Below are 16,678 nucleotides of genomic sequence, written 5' to 3' on the forward strand. Positions count from 1 at the left end.
GTTTAATCCTTGGGTGCTGGTGGACAAAGTTGTGTTCCTGAGTTGCCAGAGGCTAATATGTTGTAATTTGCTGTGCAGAGTTGTGTTTCTTCACTGTGCCAGGATCCACTGGTCATAGGTTCGATTCCAAGATTCCCTAAATATTGATACTAAGTGTGTCAATACCAAGACCATAGTCATGAAACTAAAAGCCAGTACTCATGTTACCAAAGTAGGAAAATCTATAAGCTTTAGCACTTGAGGTTTTTGTCCCATATTGTGAGAAGTGCCTGAAATACTCTGCAAAGCTGCATATAAAATTGAATCACCTTTTCACTCATAAGATTTTGGCTGCAAATAGGTACCTATGGAAGATTCACAGGGCAAGTTGTTGGTGCAATGACTTTGCACCTAGAAAATGATATGGAAAACTATTACAAACATGAGATTTCTGTATTGTGGAGGTCAACATATAATCCTCTGGAACGTTAGGTTTCTGTATTGTGGAGGTTAACTTATAATCCTCTGGAACGTTAGGTTTCTGTATTGTGGAGGTCAACTTATAATCCCTGGAACATGAGGTTTCTGTATTGTGGAGGTCAACTTATAATCCTCTGGAACGTTAGGTTTATGTATTGTGGAGGTCAACTTATAATCCACTGGGACATGAGGTTTCTGTACTGTAGAGGTCAACTTATTCTGTATTGTGGAGGTCAACTTATAATCCTCTGGAACGTGAGGTTTCTGTATTGTGGAGGTCAACTTATAATTTGCTGGGACATGATGTTTCTGTACTGTAGAGGTCAACTTATTCTGTATTGTGGAGGTCAACTTATAATCCTCTGGAACGTGAGGTTTCTGTATTGTGGAGGTCAACTTATTCTGTATTGTGGAGGTCAACTTATAATCCTCTGGAACGTGAGGTTTCTGTATTGTGGAGGTCAACTTATAATCCTCTGGAACGTGAGGTTTCTGTATTGTGGAGGTCAACTTATTCTGTATTGTGGAGGTCAACTTATAATCCTCTGGAACGTGAGGTTTCTGTATTGTGGAGGTCAACTTATAATCCTCTGGAACGTGAGGTTTCTGTATTGTGGAGGTCAACTTATAATCCTCTGGAACGTTAGGTTTATGTATTGTGGAGGTCAACTTATAATCCACTGGGACATGAGGTTTCTGTACTGTAGAGGTCAACTTATTCTGTATTGTGGAGGTCAACTTATAATCCTCTGGAACATGAGGTTTCTGTATTGTGGAGGTCAACTTATAATTTGCTGGGACATGATGTTTCTGTACTGTAGAGGTCAACTTATTCTGTATAATGGAGGTCAACTTATAATCCTCTGGAACGTTAGGTTTCTGTATTGTGGAGGTCAACTTATAATCCTCTGGAACGTGAGGTTTCTGTACTGTACAGGTCAACTTATTCTGTATTGTGGAGGTCAACTTATAATCCTCTGGAACGTGAGGTTTCTGTATTGTGGAGGTCAACTTATAATCCTCTGGAACGTGAGGTTTCTGTATTGTGGAGGTCAACTTATTCTGTATTGTGGAACGTTAGGTTTCTGTACTGTACAGGTCAACTTATCCTCTGGAACGCGAGGTTTCTGTATTGTGGAGGTCAACTTATAATCCTCTGGAACGTGAGGTTTCTGTATTTTGGAGGTCAACTTATAATCCTCTTGGACGTGAGGTTTCTTTATTGTGGAGGTCAACTTATAATCCTCTGGAATGTGAGGTTTCTGTATTGTGGAGGTCAACTTATAATCCTCTGGGACATGAGGATTCTGTACTGTAGAGGTCAACTTATTCTGTATTGTGGAGGTCAACTTATTATCCTCTGGAGCATGAGGTTTATGTATTGTGGAGGTCAACTTATAATCCTCTGGAACATGAGTTTTCTGTACTGTTGAGGTCAACGTATGATCATCTATAACATGAAGTCCTGTTCAACTATGCATGTATGCAAAAACAATCAGTATCTTCTTGTTTCTTTTCCAGGTGAGAACAAGGTAACAATTAACCAGTCAATGAAAGAGTTGTCTCCCCATCCCCTGCTGGTTTTGGAGGAATGGTGGCACGACTCCGACTATGTCAAGAGGGAAGTTGGCTTCTGTGCGGCCTGGTGCCTCGATAACCTATGTGAGTCCAACTTTTGTGGTGTTGTGAGGTTTTCTGTGTTATTAGGACATTTACATTATGCTTCATGACATCATACAGTGTTCCTGCTGGTTTTTGAAACTGCCAGTCCTTGTGGACTGGCAACTCTAAAAATTCCCAGTCCCAACTTTCAACAAATAAAAAACCGTTTGTAAATTATTTGGTTTTAATTCTTTCAACATCATGTTCAGTGCAAAGATGTCATCTCTGAAGTAACTTAGTAATATCTATACGTCATTCACACAAACTTCAGTCACAATTTTCTCTTATTTTTAATATTTCAAGATGAAGTCGCTACAAATGGATATTTAACCTAGAAATAGACAAGGGGAAACCCTGATGGTAAAAGACAAGCTGACTTTGTTCGAAAAATGTACTGATGTGAATATCACCGATGTTTTGTTCAACAACAAAGATTTATAAGGCACTTCAAATGCCGGTCCACAAGGACTGACAGTCACATGAATTACCGGTCCAAGCTTAATTTTACCCGGAAAAAAACTGGTAATTACTGGTAAACGGGACGCTGATCATAGCACAAATGTAACAATACCAGAATTGGCAGCCATGATGATTTAGAGGAATCAGAATGGGATTTTGAAACAAATTATTTCATTATTATAAATACAAACCATTGCCTGTAGTTCATAAGGCCCTAGTGAGGTTTTTCATGTCATCTATTGATACTGTTTCATTGTTTGTGGTTGTTTGTCACTGAGATCTGTGAAAGGCATCAAAATTGGAGGCTTTTACGAAGAAGAAAAACCCCAACATGTTTCTTGCTTTTTTTATCATATCTAAAAGACAGCATTGTAGAAGGGGTATATAATTTTCTAGTTATTATTATCAAATAGTTTTAGCTCCATTGACATTTTTAGCTACATCTACCTCTTGATCTTTGACAACAAATTTAACTTGTGCGACCTTTGTCATTTTTTTAGTATGGTAGCTGGAATATTGTGGCATATAACAGCATTCACTCACAAAATATTGATGCTGACATGAACAAAAGTGTTTTGTTTAGCTCACCTGAATGTCAAGTGAGCACATGTCATGGCCTGTTTGTCCCTTCCAGCTCATGGTATTAAACCTAACGAGGGACGCATAACACCCCATGTACCTGAGTGATCCTGCTACAATGAATTTATCTTACCGACATGTTCTAATGTGGCATTGTAAAAGAATTAACACAAATTCAAAATTGATAGTAAACAGCTCTTCTATTGAACTGAGGTTAACTTGTGCTGTCATGTGACTTCCATTGAGTCGGAAAAAGCGTGGAAATTTTTCCTTTGAAGCGGGGTAAAAGGGATTTATTCTGTTTCTCAGAAATTCATGTGCAGCTAGTATTGCTAGTGGCGGGGTATAAGGTTCTTATTCCCCCGCTGAGGAATTTATTACCCTCCAAGGCGGGGTACACAGTATTTTATCAAGATCACGTGGACCAATCAGATCTCATCATTTGGACATAGAGGTATGATAATGTGCTTTGTAATCATCTCCTCCATTGGTTCAATGAAGCTGAAACTGCACATGCTTGTTCCCACCGATGATGAGGTTTGAATCCAATGGCTGCTACACCAACCATATAGAAAAACTATTTATGACCTTTACTATTGTTCAAAATCAAATTACGTTTTGTGTATGTTTAGTTAGCAGTGGAACTCATCACAAATGAGTGAGTGAGTCGGGTTTAACGCCGCTTTTAACAGTATTACAGTTATATCGCGGCGTGTCAGCTAAATGTGGGAGGAAAGCCCGAAGTGATGCAGGTCTCAGACGTTTACCACTTCGGTGAAACCCACGAGCACGGGTATGGTGCTGACAAACCTAGAAACATAATTGGGGCGAACCGGGATTCGAACCCACAATCATAGGTTTCTGGCGTGCCCAAGGGACGCAACTCTGCACAGGGAATCGCGGCGCCTTAGAAGACTGGGCCACCCATGCCCCCTCATCCAGATGAAGGGTATCTGTCTATGATAGACTGCGTTAATGGTTGCTGATTATTTTTCAATATAATCCACTTTTGAGGTCCACTTCTGCCAACGATGCTGGAGTACCTGATCTGACTTGTGTGGAGAGCTTCTTCCTACAAAAAGTCCTCCACAGCAGACATGATGTCATCATCAGTTACATAATGCTTGCCAGACGTTCTGTCTTCAAGTTTAGGAAGAGATGATATAGGACTGTTGAATACAGAGGAAAGTGTGAAGATCCGGGGTAGAATAGGTCTTCAGCAACCCATGCTTGCCGTAGGAAGCGACTATGCTTGTTGTAAGAGTCGACTAACAGGATCAGGTGGTCAGGCTCGCTGACTTGGTTGATGCATGTCATCAATACCTATTGCGTGGATTGATCATCATGTTGTCAATCACTGGATTGTCTGGTCCAGAATCGATTATTTAGAGACCGCCGTCACATAGCTGGAATATTGCTGAGTGCGGTGTTAAACAACAAACAACAAGAATACAGAGGATGTTACTGTTTAGTGGTGGACGGACCACCTCTGTTGTCTAGTGGTAGAGAGCAGAAGGTCTGGAGTTCGATCCTCGGCCGCGTCATACCAAAAGACGTTAAAAGATGGAACTTGTTGTTACCCTGTCTGGCGCTCGGCATTAAGGGGCTAAAACAAGGACTGGTCGGCTCGGAGACAGTATACTGTGTCTGAGTGGGGTATTCAAGTTAAACTGCGACATGGTATCTCAGTGAGCTAGCACTATAAATCGGCATCAGTCCGGTCTAGAACAAGCAGCCACACACACGTGCATGCACGTCGCTATATAAGTGCAATAATCTTGGACGCGACGTTAAACCCCATTTCACCTCACCTTAGTGGTGAACAGTGAAGGGCCTCGAAGAGAGAGTTTCAAAGTGATCCAAGATCAGGAAGACCTTCAACTGCCACTACTGAGGAAAGTGTTAATAAAAGACATGATATGGTTATGGATGAATGGCAACTCACCACGTGTCACATACCCAATACAGTAGGCATCTCTCATGAGGGAGTTGAGAACATTCTGAAGAAAGAACTTGGCATGACAAAGTTTTCGGCATGCTGGGTTCCAAGGCTTCTGACTCCTGATCAGAAACGCTCCAGGTTCATCCCTCGTGAGAATTTATGATTTTTGAAACAAACTCAGCTGATTTTGTTGACTGATTTGTAACTATGGATGAATAACCATCTATCAGCCCGAGACTAACCAACAGTCAAAGTCTGACATTCGTGTTTGGATCATGACCTTGAATTCTATCAAAGTGCAGATCTGCGCTCTGTTTTATCCTCTGAATATTGCCAAACTGAGGAAGCAGAACTTTGGCAATTATTTTTCTTCGGATGCCATCACTATTTTTGTTCAAATCATCAGTATATTCAGCAGTAGAAACTAACAGTTTTAGTACACAAGTCCTGATAATGATAACATATAGCAAAACCCTTAAAAGTGGCAAATTTCTTCTAGTCTATACTATCGCTGCCACCAGTCAAAACTCCCCACTGTGATAGGTTGTCACAACCATGCTTGGAGTTGAACTCGCAACCGACGGACGGTATGCTTACAAACAAGCGATCTCTACAAGCGATGACTGTCGTGACGCCGAATACTCTACCCCAACTAAATTGTTTTCTTTGTTTGTCAATTTTAATTTCTATTTCATTTAAACTATCATGTAATTGGTATTGTAAGAATGTAAGGGGGAATTTGAGTGAATTTCCGTTTGTCTGCAATCTCGAACCAATCTGATAAAAAAAAAGAAAGAAGTTAAATTCATCTAGGAATTAGGGTCAGTCGTAAACCTTTTAAAAAATAACTGTATTGGCATTCCCAAAGACATAAGCAAAAGTATAAACGTTACTGCGTTTGGGGTTAGAGGGCAAATTTCAAGATTCTTGTAATGGCCGCGCCCACACTGGTGGCAGTGATGTTACCGAGAGTGTAACGAAGGTGTCATGTGCTGGGAAGGGGCTTGGCTATACCCAAGGCAAGGGAGGCTACTCTAGTTTAGAACTAATTTTTGCTAACCACTAAAATATTATGTTGACTATATGTCCAGGTGACCTACAGTTCCATGATGCTAATCTTAAGATTCTCATACATATTACCAGGTGAGCTACAATGCTTTGACATTGTGTTCATATATTTTATTAAGTATAGTAAATCCTTACTCACTTTTTACATTTTATTATATGAGTGTCATTGCTTTGTTAACAAGCAGTCACAATTCCTTGATCTATCCTCTCTCATGACCTTCACTTTCTTGTTTCATGTTCTGGAAAACAGTTCTTATAGAGGTAAGGTTAAATTTCAGCAAAATGCTTTACTTTTATATTCATATTCAATCATCGTCTGTCTATTTAAGAAAAGACCGCCACCGTGGTCTATTGATAGAGTTTCCACCCGGGGAGCTGAAGGACTGGGGTTTGATCCCCGGCTTCATCATACCAAAAACGTTAAAAGATGATACTTGTTGTTACCCTGTCTTTAAGGGGCCAAAACAAGGACTGGTTGGCTAGGAGTCAGTACACTGGGTCTGAGTGGGGTAATCATGTTAAACTCTGGCATGGTATCTCATTTAGCTTGCACTGTAAAATGGCATCAGTCCGGACTAGTACAAGCAGTGACACACACACACATGCATGCATGTTGCTATATAAGTGCAATAATCTTGAACGCGATGTTAAACCCAATTTCACCTCACCTCACATTTAAGAAAAATATATCATCATACCCAATGAAGATCTGGCTTACAACTGGTCTTCAGCAACCCTCTGACTTGTTTGATGCAAGTCATTGTATCCCAGTTGTGTTGATCGTGCTCATGATGTTAATCACTGGATTGTCTGGCTCAGACGCGATTATTTACAGAGCGCCATCACAGAGCTGGAGTGAGTATGGGTTTACGTCGCTTTTAGCAATATTCCAGCCATATCCAATGGGGGACACTGGAAAATGGTCTTCACACATTGTACCCACATGGGGAATTGAAACCCCGGGTCTTCGGCGTGACGAGCCAACACTGTAACCACTAGGCTACCCCGCTGCCCTCATTGAGCTTGACTATTGCTGAGTGCAGACAAAAAGAGACTATGAGCATAATAATCTTCAAGGTAGTGTTTTTTAAGTTAAAGGTTGTATATTTGAAGCCTGCTAGTTAAAATCACTTTATGTTTTGTCAGTCTGAGATTCATTTGGATTGTGAATGTTTAAATTAATCTCACAACTTATTGTTTCAGGGCAGGCAGTTTACTTACGAACGCATCGACCTGAATGGTATTAATGTTATGCTCAACAACAATGATGTCAGTGAATACCTCAAGATCTCAGCTAGTGGTGTGGAGGTAGGTCACATGACAATGGGGTTGTTACCCTGGTACTTGTTGTTACTCTGGTACTTGTTGTTACCCTGACTGGCACTCAGCATTAAATTGATAATTCAAGGACTGGTCGGCTCGGAGTCAATATACTGTGTCAGAGTGGAGTATTCGTTTTAAAACATAGCATATCAATGGACCAGCGCTATAAAACCGGCACAAGTCAGAACTAGTAAAGAACTAGTAAAGACAGACACACAGCACAAAACGCAAGGCACAAGACTTTATTTCAAATGGATTATGTGTCTAATACCAATGACATTGACAGTAATGAGTGCTGTATTGGTAACTTGAATGTAAATACATCATTTTGGTGGTGGCACGTGGTCTTGTGCACAGCACACATGTCACAAATCAGGTGAAGCTAGGCAACATCGGTCGCAGAGTCCTTCGATGGGTGACTGTGTTCGGCCGCTTGGCTCCTGAGAGTTTCTCGGGCTTCGGTCCTGCCCCACAGGTGGAGGACATTTGGTGTGTCCTTGGGCTAGTGACTTTGTTCAAATTGTTCCTCTGTTCACCCAGCAGTGACTGGGTACCCGTTAGGATGAGATGGCAGTGTGGTTGTTAACCTTCTGCACCTAACAGGCAGCTTGGGTTGTATTCTCCCCAGGGAGCTGAGAATGATTGTACAATAATCTTGAAAATGGCATTTAACCCCATGTCACCTTACCTTATCTGTAATACATTTATGATTTCAAGTTAATGCAGTGTAATTGTATTTATTGAATCAATTTATGCATCAGGGATGTGTATGTATGTCCTGCCTATCATCCTGTCATTTTTTTCATCTTGTCTTAACCTTTTAATGTATAGATGTGATTGTTGACACGCAGGCCCGATGTGATGCCTCGTCCTTTGAGAGCGTAAGATGTACCTTCCAAGTGGATGCAGGAGTGTGGTACTATGAGGTTACCATAGTAACGGCAGGCGTGATGCAGATTGGATGGGCCACAAAAGACAGTAAATTCCTCAATCACGTAAGTTCTTGACATCAGTCAAGTTACAGTTGATGGAAGACATTCACAGCACAGGGGGATACTGTATAAGGAATATATTGTTTCTGCTATGTATTTAGGATTAGAAGCATTGTTAACTTGATTGATATAGTCACAGTAGTTCGAAACATTCACCCAATAAGGTTATGTGACATAACTAGAGGTGTGCAGTATTATCAGTATTCCAGTTCCTTTAATAACTATGAAGGTGACATTTCGGTATAGGTCCTTATACAGTATGCCAGTATACCACAATTTTAATGCTAATTATTACGTATCACAGTTTGTTTGGAAATACCGGTACATTGCGTTTTTCGAAGCCATGCATATTTTCATTACAAGTCGAACTGAAATTATGTACCGTATTCGACGTAATAAACGCCCAGGGCGCTCTCCAAATTAGAAAAAGGGGGCTCTTATTAGAATATTATTTTGGTGAAAAAATCAGAGTTGAAAGATCGTAGATTTTGTGGTTTATGCTGACAGCCTGAAATGTTTATATACGACAGATATATTTTTCCAGGATTCAATTGCCCATAATTAAGGGTACATATAACACACGAGTGAGTATTATACACGAATAAATAAGTCTTGTGTACATTGATCAATCGGAAGGGGTGCTAATTGAGATTGTTCACTAGCCAATATATTAGCAAATATCGCTGTAGGCGCTTATTACGTTGAGTACGGTAATTCAGAAATTAGCAACTGTTTCAAATTATTGAAAAAGAGCAAAACTCAGAGGGAAGAACGGTTACCTGTATATAATGTGTCTGTTAGGCATGCATTGTGACCATAGCAACATCCAACAAAAAGGCAGACATGTACGAAATTGTCAAAAATGTGGACGTCAAATGTATGGGTCCATTTCGGACTTAAAAATAGAAAACATGATAAAAAAACAACTGCAGACTCTTTTGTGAAATATGCCGGGGGAACCACAAGTTTAATGATGCAGGTTCATAACAGATTACAGATGAAATAACCCATGCAATATAGTGTGGGACTATTTCAGTACATGAATCATTATTGCAATAAATTGTAAAACGAAACAGGCCAGACCTATCACATGACATAAGCCTACTCTGTGACACTGAGTGACGGAGACAGAGAAGCTCCCTATAAATCACTTCCTGACCTAAGGGATCACAACACAGATTAATCTAGACTTTCTCAGAGGCTGTATTTGGCCCCAAGTCTGAAGCAAATGTCAGTAAAAATTCCAAATTGGTATGAAAAATTCCCAATTTCTTAATGTAGATATTACTAATCTTATAGTTTTGTAGAGGCGACTGAGCTATCACTGATAAGAAGATCCATGGGAAAGAGACTTTGCTTAGTTTCACATTATTACATTGAATCTAATGTTATGGTAATTTATTTATTTCCCTGAAATCTCAGTTTTGAACAAAAGATTTTTTTCCAAGTTGCCTGCCAATGGCATTTAGTTTGGAATCCCCAAATCCCGAACACCTGATTGTGTATTACAAGACAGGTGTGAAGGGGGAGGGCATTCCCATGTAAACAAGACTAGTTTTTGTATGTTTTCCCCTGTTGCTATTGGCTGCCATTTCATGTTGGAAAGTACTTAAATATTCCTTGTCATCACTTTCGTATTACAGAATCCATCTGACCCATAACTGCTATTATTAAATCAAAATTGATATTTTTAGGACGGTATCGTTTCTATTCTACCATGACAGATTAACCATGAATCTTTAGATTTTGAGTTTACCGAAAATTCTGATAATATTGAAAGATATCATCCCTGTGAAGATCCCGGTTAGAATTGGCCTCATACTTGTGGTAAGAGGCGACTAATGGGATTGGGTGGTTAGGCTCGCTAACTCGGTTGAGGCATGTCATCATATCCTTTAGCTTCATCAAGTCAACAGGTAACATGGCTCTACATTGCCAGCACAGCATCTTGATCTCCTTCATCAATCAGCTTGTCTTGAATCCATCTTTAACTTTGGTGTTATCACTGATAATACAAGTCAAAGCTGTAATTATGTGTATTGTGTTTTGTTTTATCCAAGATGGCGGACGTTTCCGAGCGAAAAGGTATATAACAAACTGATTTCTCCAGGCCCTTTTAGTTTGTTATATGGGGCCACGGGTGGCCTAGTCGTCTAAGGTGCTGCGATTCGCTGTGCAGAGTTGTGTCCCTTGGACATGCCAGAAACCTATGATTGTGGGTTCGAATCCCGGTTCGCCCTGATTGTGTTTCTAGGTTTGTCAGCACCATACCCATGCTCGTGGGTTTCACCGAAGTGGTAAACGTCTGAGACCTGCATCACTTTGGGATTTCCTCCCACATTAAGTTGACACGCCGTGATATAACTGGAATACTGTTAAAAGCGGCATTAAACACAACTCTCTAGTTCGTTATATATATATGTTCTAGTGTATTTAGCCTTGGTGAAATGACATCGACTCAGTTATGAACCTCCTTGTGGGCACACAACTTTGCACCGTTTTGAGTACCCTGTGGCACACGTGAAACATCCATCTATCCCCGCAGTCATTACAAGGTATATGTGTTTATTGTAGGAAGGGTACGGTATCGGTGATGACGAGTTCTCCATGGCGTATGATGGATGTCGACAGCTGATCTGGTACAATGCTGACAGTGAACCTCACTTACAGGAGTGCTGGGCCCCAGGTAGGAACACTCCCTGATCCAACTGTGTGCCATGATTCACCGATGTATCCATGAACCTGACGATATGATACACTGCAGGTTTAGAACTAAACTGAAAAGCTTGACTAGCCTGGGTAAACTTTATTTGCCCTCCTTATGTGGTTTAAACATATTTTTATTTCAAAAGAAATCGGGATCGGTAAACAAGCAAAACTTGCTTATGTAAATACCTCTCCAGGTAGTAACTGGAAGTAACAACAGCTGGTTATATATAAGATAGTTCTACACATAAATATACAAAATGCATAAATGAAATACATGAAGCCAAAACATTGAAGCAAGTCTGTGAAATAAGATAATGCAGTTTTTCATTACTATATGCATAAGATAAAGCTACTCAAATCTTTTGCTTTTGACAATGAAATCGTGAACTGATTGAAGAATAACCATGTTTGTAGAACTGCTGATTGAACTACTGCCATGTAATATCGTTTTTAAATCATACCCATGTATAAATACATAGTGTTTCTGATATTATTGTATTTTTGACAGGTATAGAAAAAGTGAATGTTAAAACAGTGTTAAAACCATGGGGAAATTTGCACCAGCCCACAGGACTTGTACTAGCCCCGGGCTAGTGAGCAAGTGTTAATTTCTAACCCTGTTATCGATTCATGTTGTAGCTGTATCGATTTTCAGAAAGTAATTTACAAAGTTTGCTAAACAAAATACTAACTCTTGTTACATATTACTATTAATATGAGTGTAAATTAAGCATCATTCAAATTAAAAAAAACAACAACCTTTTTTGGCCAGGCTACATGAAATGTGGAAAAGTTCATGAAAAAACCCAGGTCAAATTAAGTATCAGGATACGTATTGTATCATGACTTGACTATCACGATATGTAGCAATATGTGAGGTGGGCATGTTACACACCAAGTGGTCCCAGTTACCCAGTTGACACTGTATTAAGGATAAGGCAGGGTTCCAAGTTAGACTAACATATAGTCTCTGAAACGAACATATACCAAAGAAAAACCAGTTGTTAAATTATCTTAATAAAAATATAATAAAAAGGAGCCCAGAGACTTTCTTCATTTCAGATACTGCAGTAATCTAGACTTGCCAAACATTATATACTTGCGTGGGCTGTAGTTGATATATTTGTATCAGGGTCTGTAAGACGGACTAGGGTCCAAGTTAATGGTAACCTATGGGAGTTGAACCAGCTCCTTCAGTACTGCTGCTAGGTATTGGGTCAATGATGTGCCAATTCACTAAAAGTAACCATCATATAGCTGCAATATTGCTGAGTGCGGCGTTAAACAACAAACAAATAAAGTTGAGCCTAAAGTCAGGGTCCGAAACATCCATGTGGGTCAGGCGTCCTTGTCGTAACCCTTGTGTTAAAAGTTAAAGACTTAGAGGTCCTAAATTTAAATATTGCATCATGAAATCTCAAGGACCCCAGGATCCCCTTTAATTTCACACACTTCATTACTCAGATACTAGACTGGTGTAGATCTGGGGTAGAATAGGTCATCAGCAACCCATGCTTGCCTTAAGCGGCGACTATGCTTGTTGTATTGTTGGATCGATGCTCATGTTGTCATTCACTGATTTGTCTGGTCCAGACTTGATTAATAGAACACAAACAAACAGAACCCAAATGTTAAACATTTTAGAAGTTGGAACAAGTTTTGGGGTTTCTGGAGTCAAACACTGGAGGAAAAATCCTCAAGGATCTCATGACCACCCTCAATTTTGAAGATAAAAATAATAATTTGAAGACGAATTATTTTGTAAACATTGAATAAAATTAATGTTACATTCATAACATCCACTGTTAATGTTAATGTGAGATAAGTATATGCAAGGTAAATTAGGGGATTTCATATGTGAAGAAAATGTCTGGGCTGAGGCCTAACACCAGTCAAGTCTTGCAGTTCATGGTGGCAATGAAACAACCCCATTATTGTGTGGTAAGGTGTCAAATGAAATTAAGATACAACTGGGGCATGTGAAAAGAATGTTGGCAACTGAAAAGTCAATATACAGTTGCCCTGTGTCAAATAACTATTTTAACATTTCAGCAATTTACAAGCTCAGCAACAAGAATTTTCATATTTGTGTCTCCAATAGACCATCCAATCCTTGTAGAAATATTTGTAATCTCACAGTTTACTTAAAACAAACATGTTTGTTGTTTACAATCATTTGTAGGAATCTGTAGATTTGTGTCAAGGTGTATCATCAATAACTTCCATTTACTCAAAGGATTTCTCTAATGAGACCGATTACCACATCACAATCGCAACCAAATCTCAGATTTTCCCCATTAAGCTGATCCTGCGCTTGATAGCAGTGCGATTCTTCTGGAGCCTGTTTAATGACCTTCTCATCTCAAACTATTGGCTTATTGTAACCCTTCAAAACAAACCTTTATTGACATCCATAGAAGTTCGAGTTGAAAAGCCAAGGGAAGTGATCATTTCACAATTACACAGAGGACTCCTCAATGTATGTTCTTTCTGTCAGTAAAAGCATTATATTGTCCACCTGACACGCAGCAGCACTGATCCCTACCCCCCTAAATTACAGCCTCTATTGGCCCTGGCCCCCACTGGGAGGGAGACAGTGAGACAGCACCTTCAGTGGGGAACAAACACCCTTACGTCAGCACCCCCTGGGGCGGGGTTACACAACACATGTGATTAATGACAAACAGGCCTTGCCAGGCCGACCATGGGACTTGGCTTTCCATAAGGGTGGATCTCAGATGTGACAATGTCTGCATCCACATGGTTTTGTCCTTTATATTGATTCCTTGCAGGGATGTCTTCAGGTGCTTTGTTGTGCCTTGTATGGATGTAATACAACTGAGGAACATTCAGTAGTGATTATACTAGAGACGATTGTCATTAGGACATGATTTGAGCAAATTTTGCTTGGACATTCTTGCCAAAAAATGCTATGACCCAAATTAAAAATATCTATACCATTTTGGATGACAATCATTATCCTAGAAAATGGTCCGATCTGAAACCTTGATTCAGTTTCAATTGATAAATTTGTTTGGCTGATTTTTATTTTTTATTTACTTTGTGCATATTGTACAGAAGCAACTCAAAACTGATTGGGTAATGGTGATTTATTGTGTGTTGCTGGGTTTGAAATTCATTGTGTCAATGAGAGGGTTAAAACAAGTTCCAGGTGCCTAAAGGTCACAGTGTGCTATTGCACTGTGCTCTAAAGTCATCTCATTGTCGGCAATAATCACCATGTAGTCACATCTGGTGTTGTGAGACTTCCCCAAAGTTTCAAGTTAAGATATATGCATTCAGTATGACTCAAACCCAAAACAGCTTCGTAAAACTCCAGGACTTCTTCATCTAGTTTTATTTGATATGATGTAATTGCTGTGGAGAGTTATTTAGATAACAAATATTCCGTAAGTTACATCATCCCCCTGTTTGAGGACAGTTCCCATTCAAGGCCACCTTCGTAAAACTCCAGGCTATGTTATTGAGACTTTGTGCTGTTTGATGTATGTGTTGGCGCATTTAGTGAGTTGCATCATTTTATTTTGTTTGGAAACTTTAACATCAATAAATTTCCTGAATGTCCTGCCAACATTGTCAGGTTTTGGTGTGCAGGATGTGTGTTGTTTTGAAAGATAATAGATGAATTGCCTCAGTGTATTTATATTTTGTTGTAACGTAATGTCATGGTTGTCACACACTGGTCATTGTCATCAACACATGGTCCTCCGTACACTTGGATCTTTTTTATGTTAACAAACACAAGACATAAAACAGGTAATCTTTATTCATGTAACATACATATGCAGTAAATAAATAATGTAATTGATCTCGCATGTGAAGGTCTGGTTGTAGGTATCACAGTCTAGAGCAATATATATACCTGCATGTTAGGCACAGCTTGGTATATATTTCCATATAAAATGGTTGTTTTTTTAAATCATATCCTTATTCTGAATTTATAACAAAACACATTTATTTGGTTTACATAGTGATATACTCGTACTGAAAATCAGGAACCGAAACTGATTTTCTAATGACACACTTTATTTGCTTCATGGCAGAAGTTGTTTGATTACCATTTAAGTTGACTCAACTACTTCTTTATATCAGTACTGGGGTTGTATACTCCCCAGGGAGCTGAGAATGATAAATGACTGCACCCTGCAGGGTTAGAACTAAACTGAAAAACTTTACTAGCCTGGGTAAAGATAAAATTCCCTTAATGTTAAAAATCGGAAAATTGGGAAATTTTTACTAGCCTGCAGGAACTTGTACTAGCCCCGGGCTAGCAGACTAGTGTTAAATTCTAACCCTGCCCTGATCCATTGATGGGGGTAATAATGTTAGAGCTTTGAGCATGCACCTTTTGTATGGAGTCTAGCGCAATAAAAGAACATGTTATAATTTTATCAGCACTTTCAACCATCTGGAGAGACATACAGTTGTCTTGTGTCTCCTGCCCAACAGGCACTGGTGGTATCAGACATTTGTCCAAATTTCCACAAGATAGATTGAAGTTTGAGATATATGAAAATAACAAACAGGTGATCCTTAACTATTTTCCAGAGGTATAGAAGTCAGTTATCACAGTTGTGTGGCTTATCCTGTATAAATGTACAAAAATCTATTCTACACTAGCACTCACCTGTATATACAGAAGATGATGATATGATTAAGGAGAATAAGGTTTCTGTTGAACCTAGCAATATTATTTAAATATGTTTGCATAAAGAAGATAGAGGTTAAAACTGAATACTTCTTGTAAGGATGATAGAAGATGCAGTCCCAGACTTATATAGGTTCGTGATACAGTTAAGTTGAAATCTTAACCATCAGTTATCAAACTGAAATAAAAGCCTTTTTTTTGTCTATCAGCTTTTCGTGATTACTTACTTGTTGGAATTTTTCCTTTTTCCAAAAACATTTTTTACATGTTTTTGATTAATAAAGAAGTGAAAGTTATGATTTTCAGCAAACGAAATACCTCTTGAGATGAAAAAAAGTATTTCAACCAAGATTGTAAAATAATTTTGTTGACTATCAGTTTCCATGGGTTATACATGTGTAACAATAAATACAAAGTGAATTCATCAACAATTAAATCCTAATACCCTCGCAGATCTCATTTTGACAAAACAAATGTGACATACAAAGACTAGTTTTCTCTTGCCATTACCTAAGATGGCTAGCTATCGTGGGGAGACATTAAAGCTGATGTGGGTTACCGAGTACACGGAAATATTTATTTCAATGTCAACAGTAGGACTAATGCTGCATGATTTGGTACAGCCAGACAGTATGTAGTTGCATGCATTCAGTGACTAGCCAACAGGCAACTTCAGGACACTCGCTACCAGCATTACTCTTGCCAGCAAGCATTTACCTGAACCTACTAAGAGGCTGATGTTTGGCCCCAAGTCTGCAGTAAATGTCAGGAAAGATTCCCAAATTTGAATTAAAATCTGACAATTCATGCTAATAT

General features: G+C 39.2%; 1 protein-coding gene across 1 annotated transcript in view; it reads left to right on the forward strand.

Moving 5' to 3' along the window:
* The window catches only part of LOC124137573 (RING finger and SPRY domain-containing protein 1-like), a 67,635-nt gene that overhangs the window by 10,568 nt on the left and 40,389 nt on the right, over positions 1–16,678 (forward strand). The window contains exons 7-11 of the mRNA XM_046503934.2: positions 1,981–2,121; positions 6,420–6,430; positions 7,373–7,477; positions 8,344–8,487; positions 11,059–11,170. Of these exons, the coding sequence (XP_046359890.1) occupies positions 1,981–2,121; positions 6,420–6,430; positions 7,373–7,477; positions 8,344–8,487; positions 11,059–11,170 (513 nt within the window). The remainder of the gene's footprint in view (positions 1–1,980; positions 2,122–6,419; positions 6,431–7,372; positions 7,478–8,343; positions 8,488–11,058; positions 11,171–16,678) is intronic.

This window comes from Haliotis rufescens, unplaced genomic scaffold (genome assembly GCF_023055435.1).
Source record: "Haliotis rufescens isolate VD_foot unplaced genomic scaffold, xgHalRufe1.0.p SCAF_19, whole genome shotgun sequence".
Taxonomy (NCBI): domain Eukaryota; kingdom Metazoa; phylum Mollusca; class Gastropoda; order Lepetellida; family Haliotidae; genus Haliotis; species Haliotis rufescens.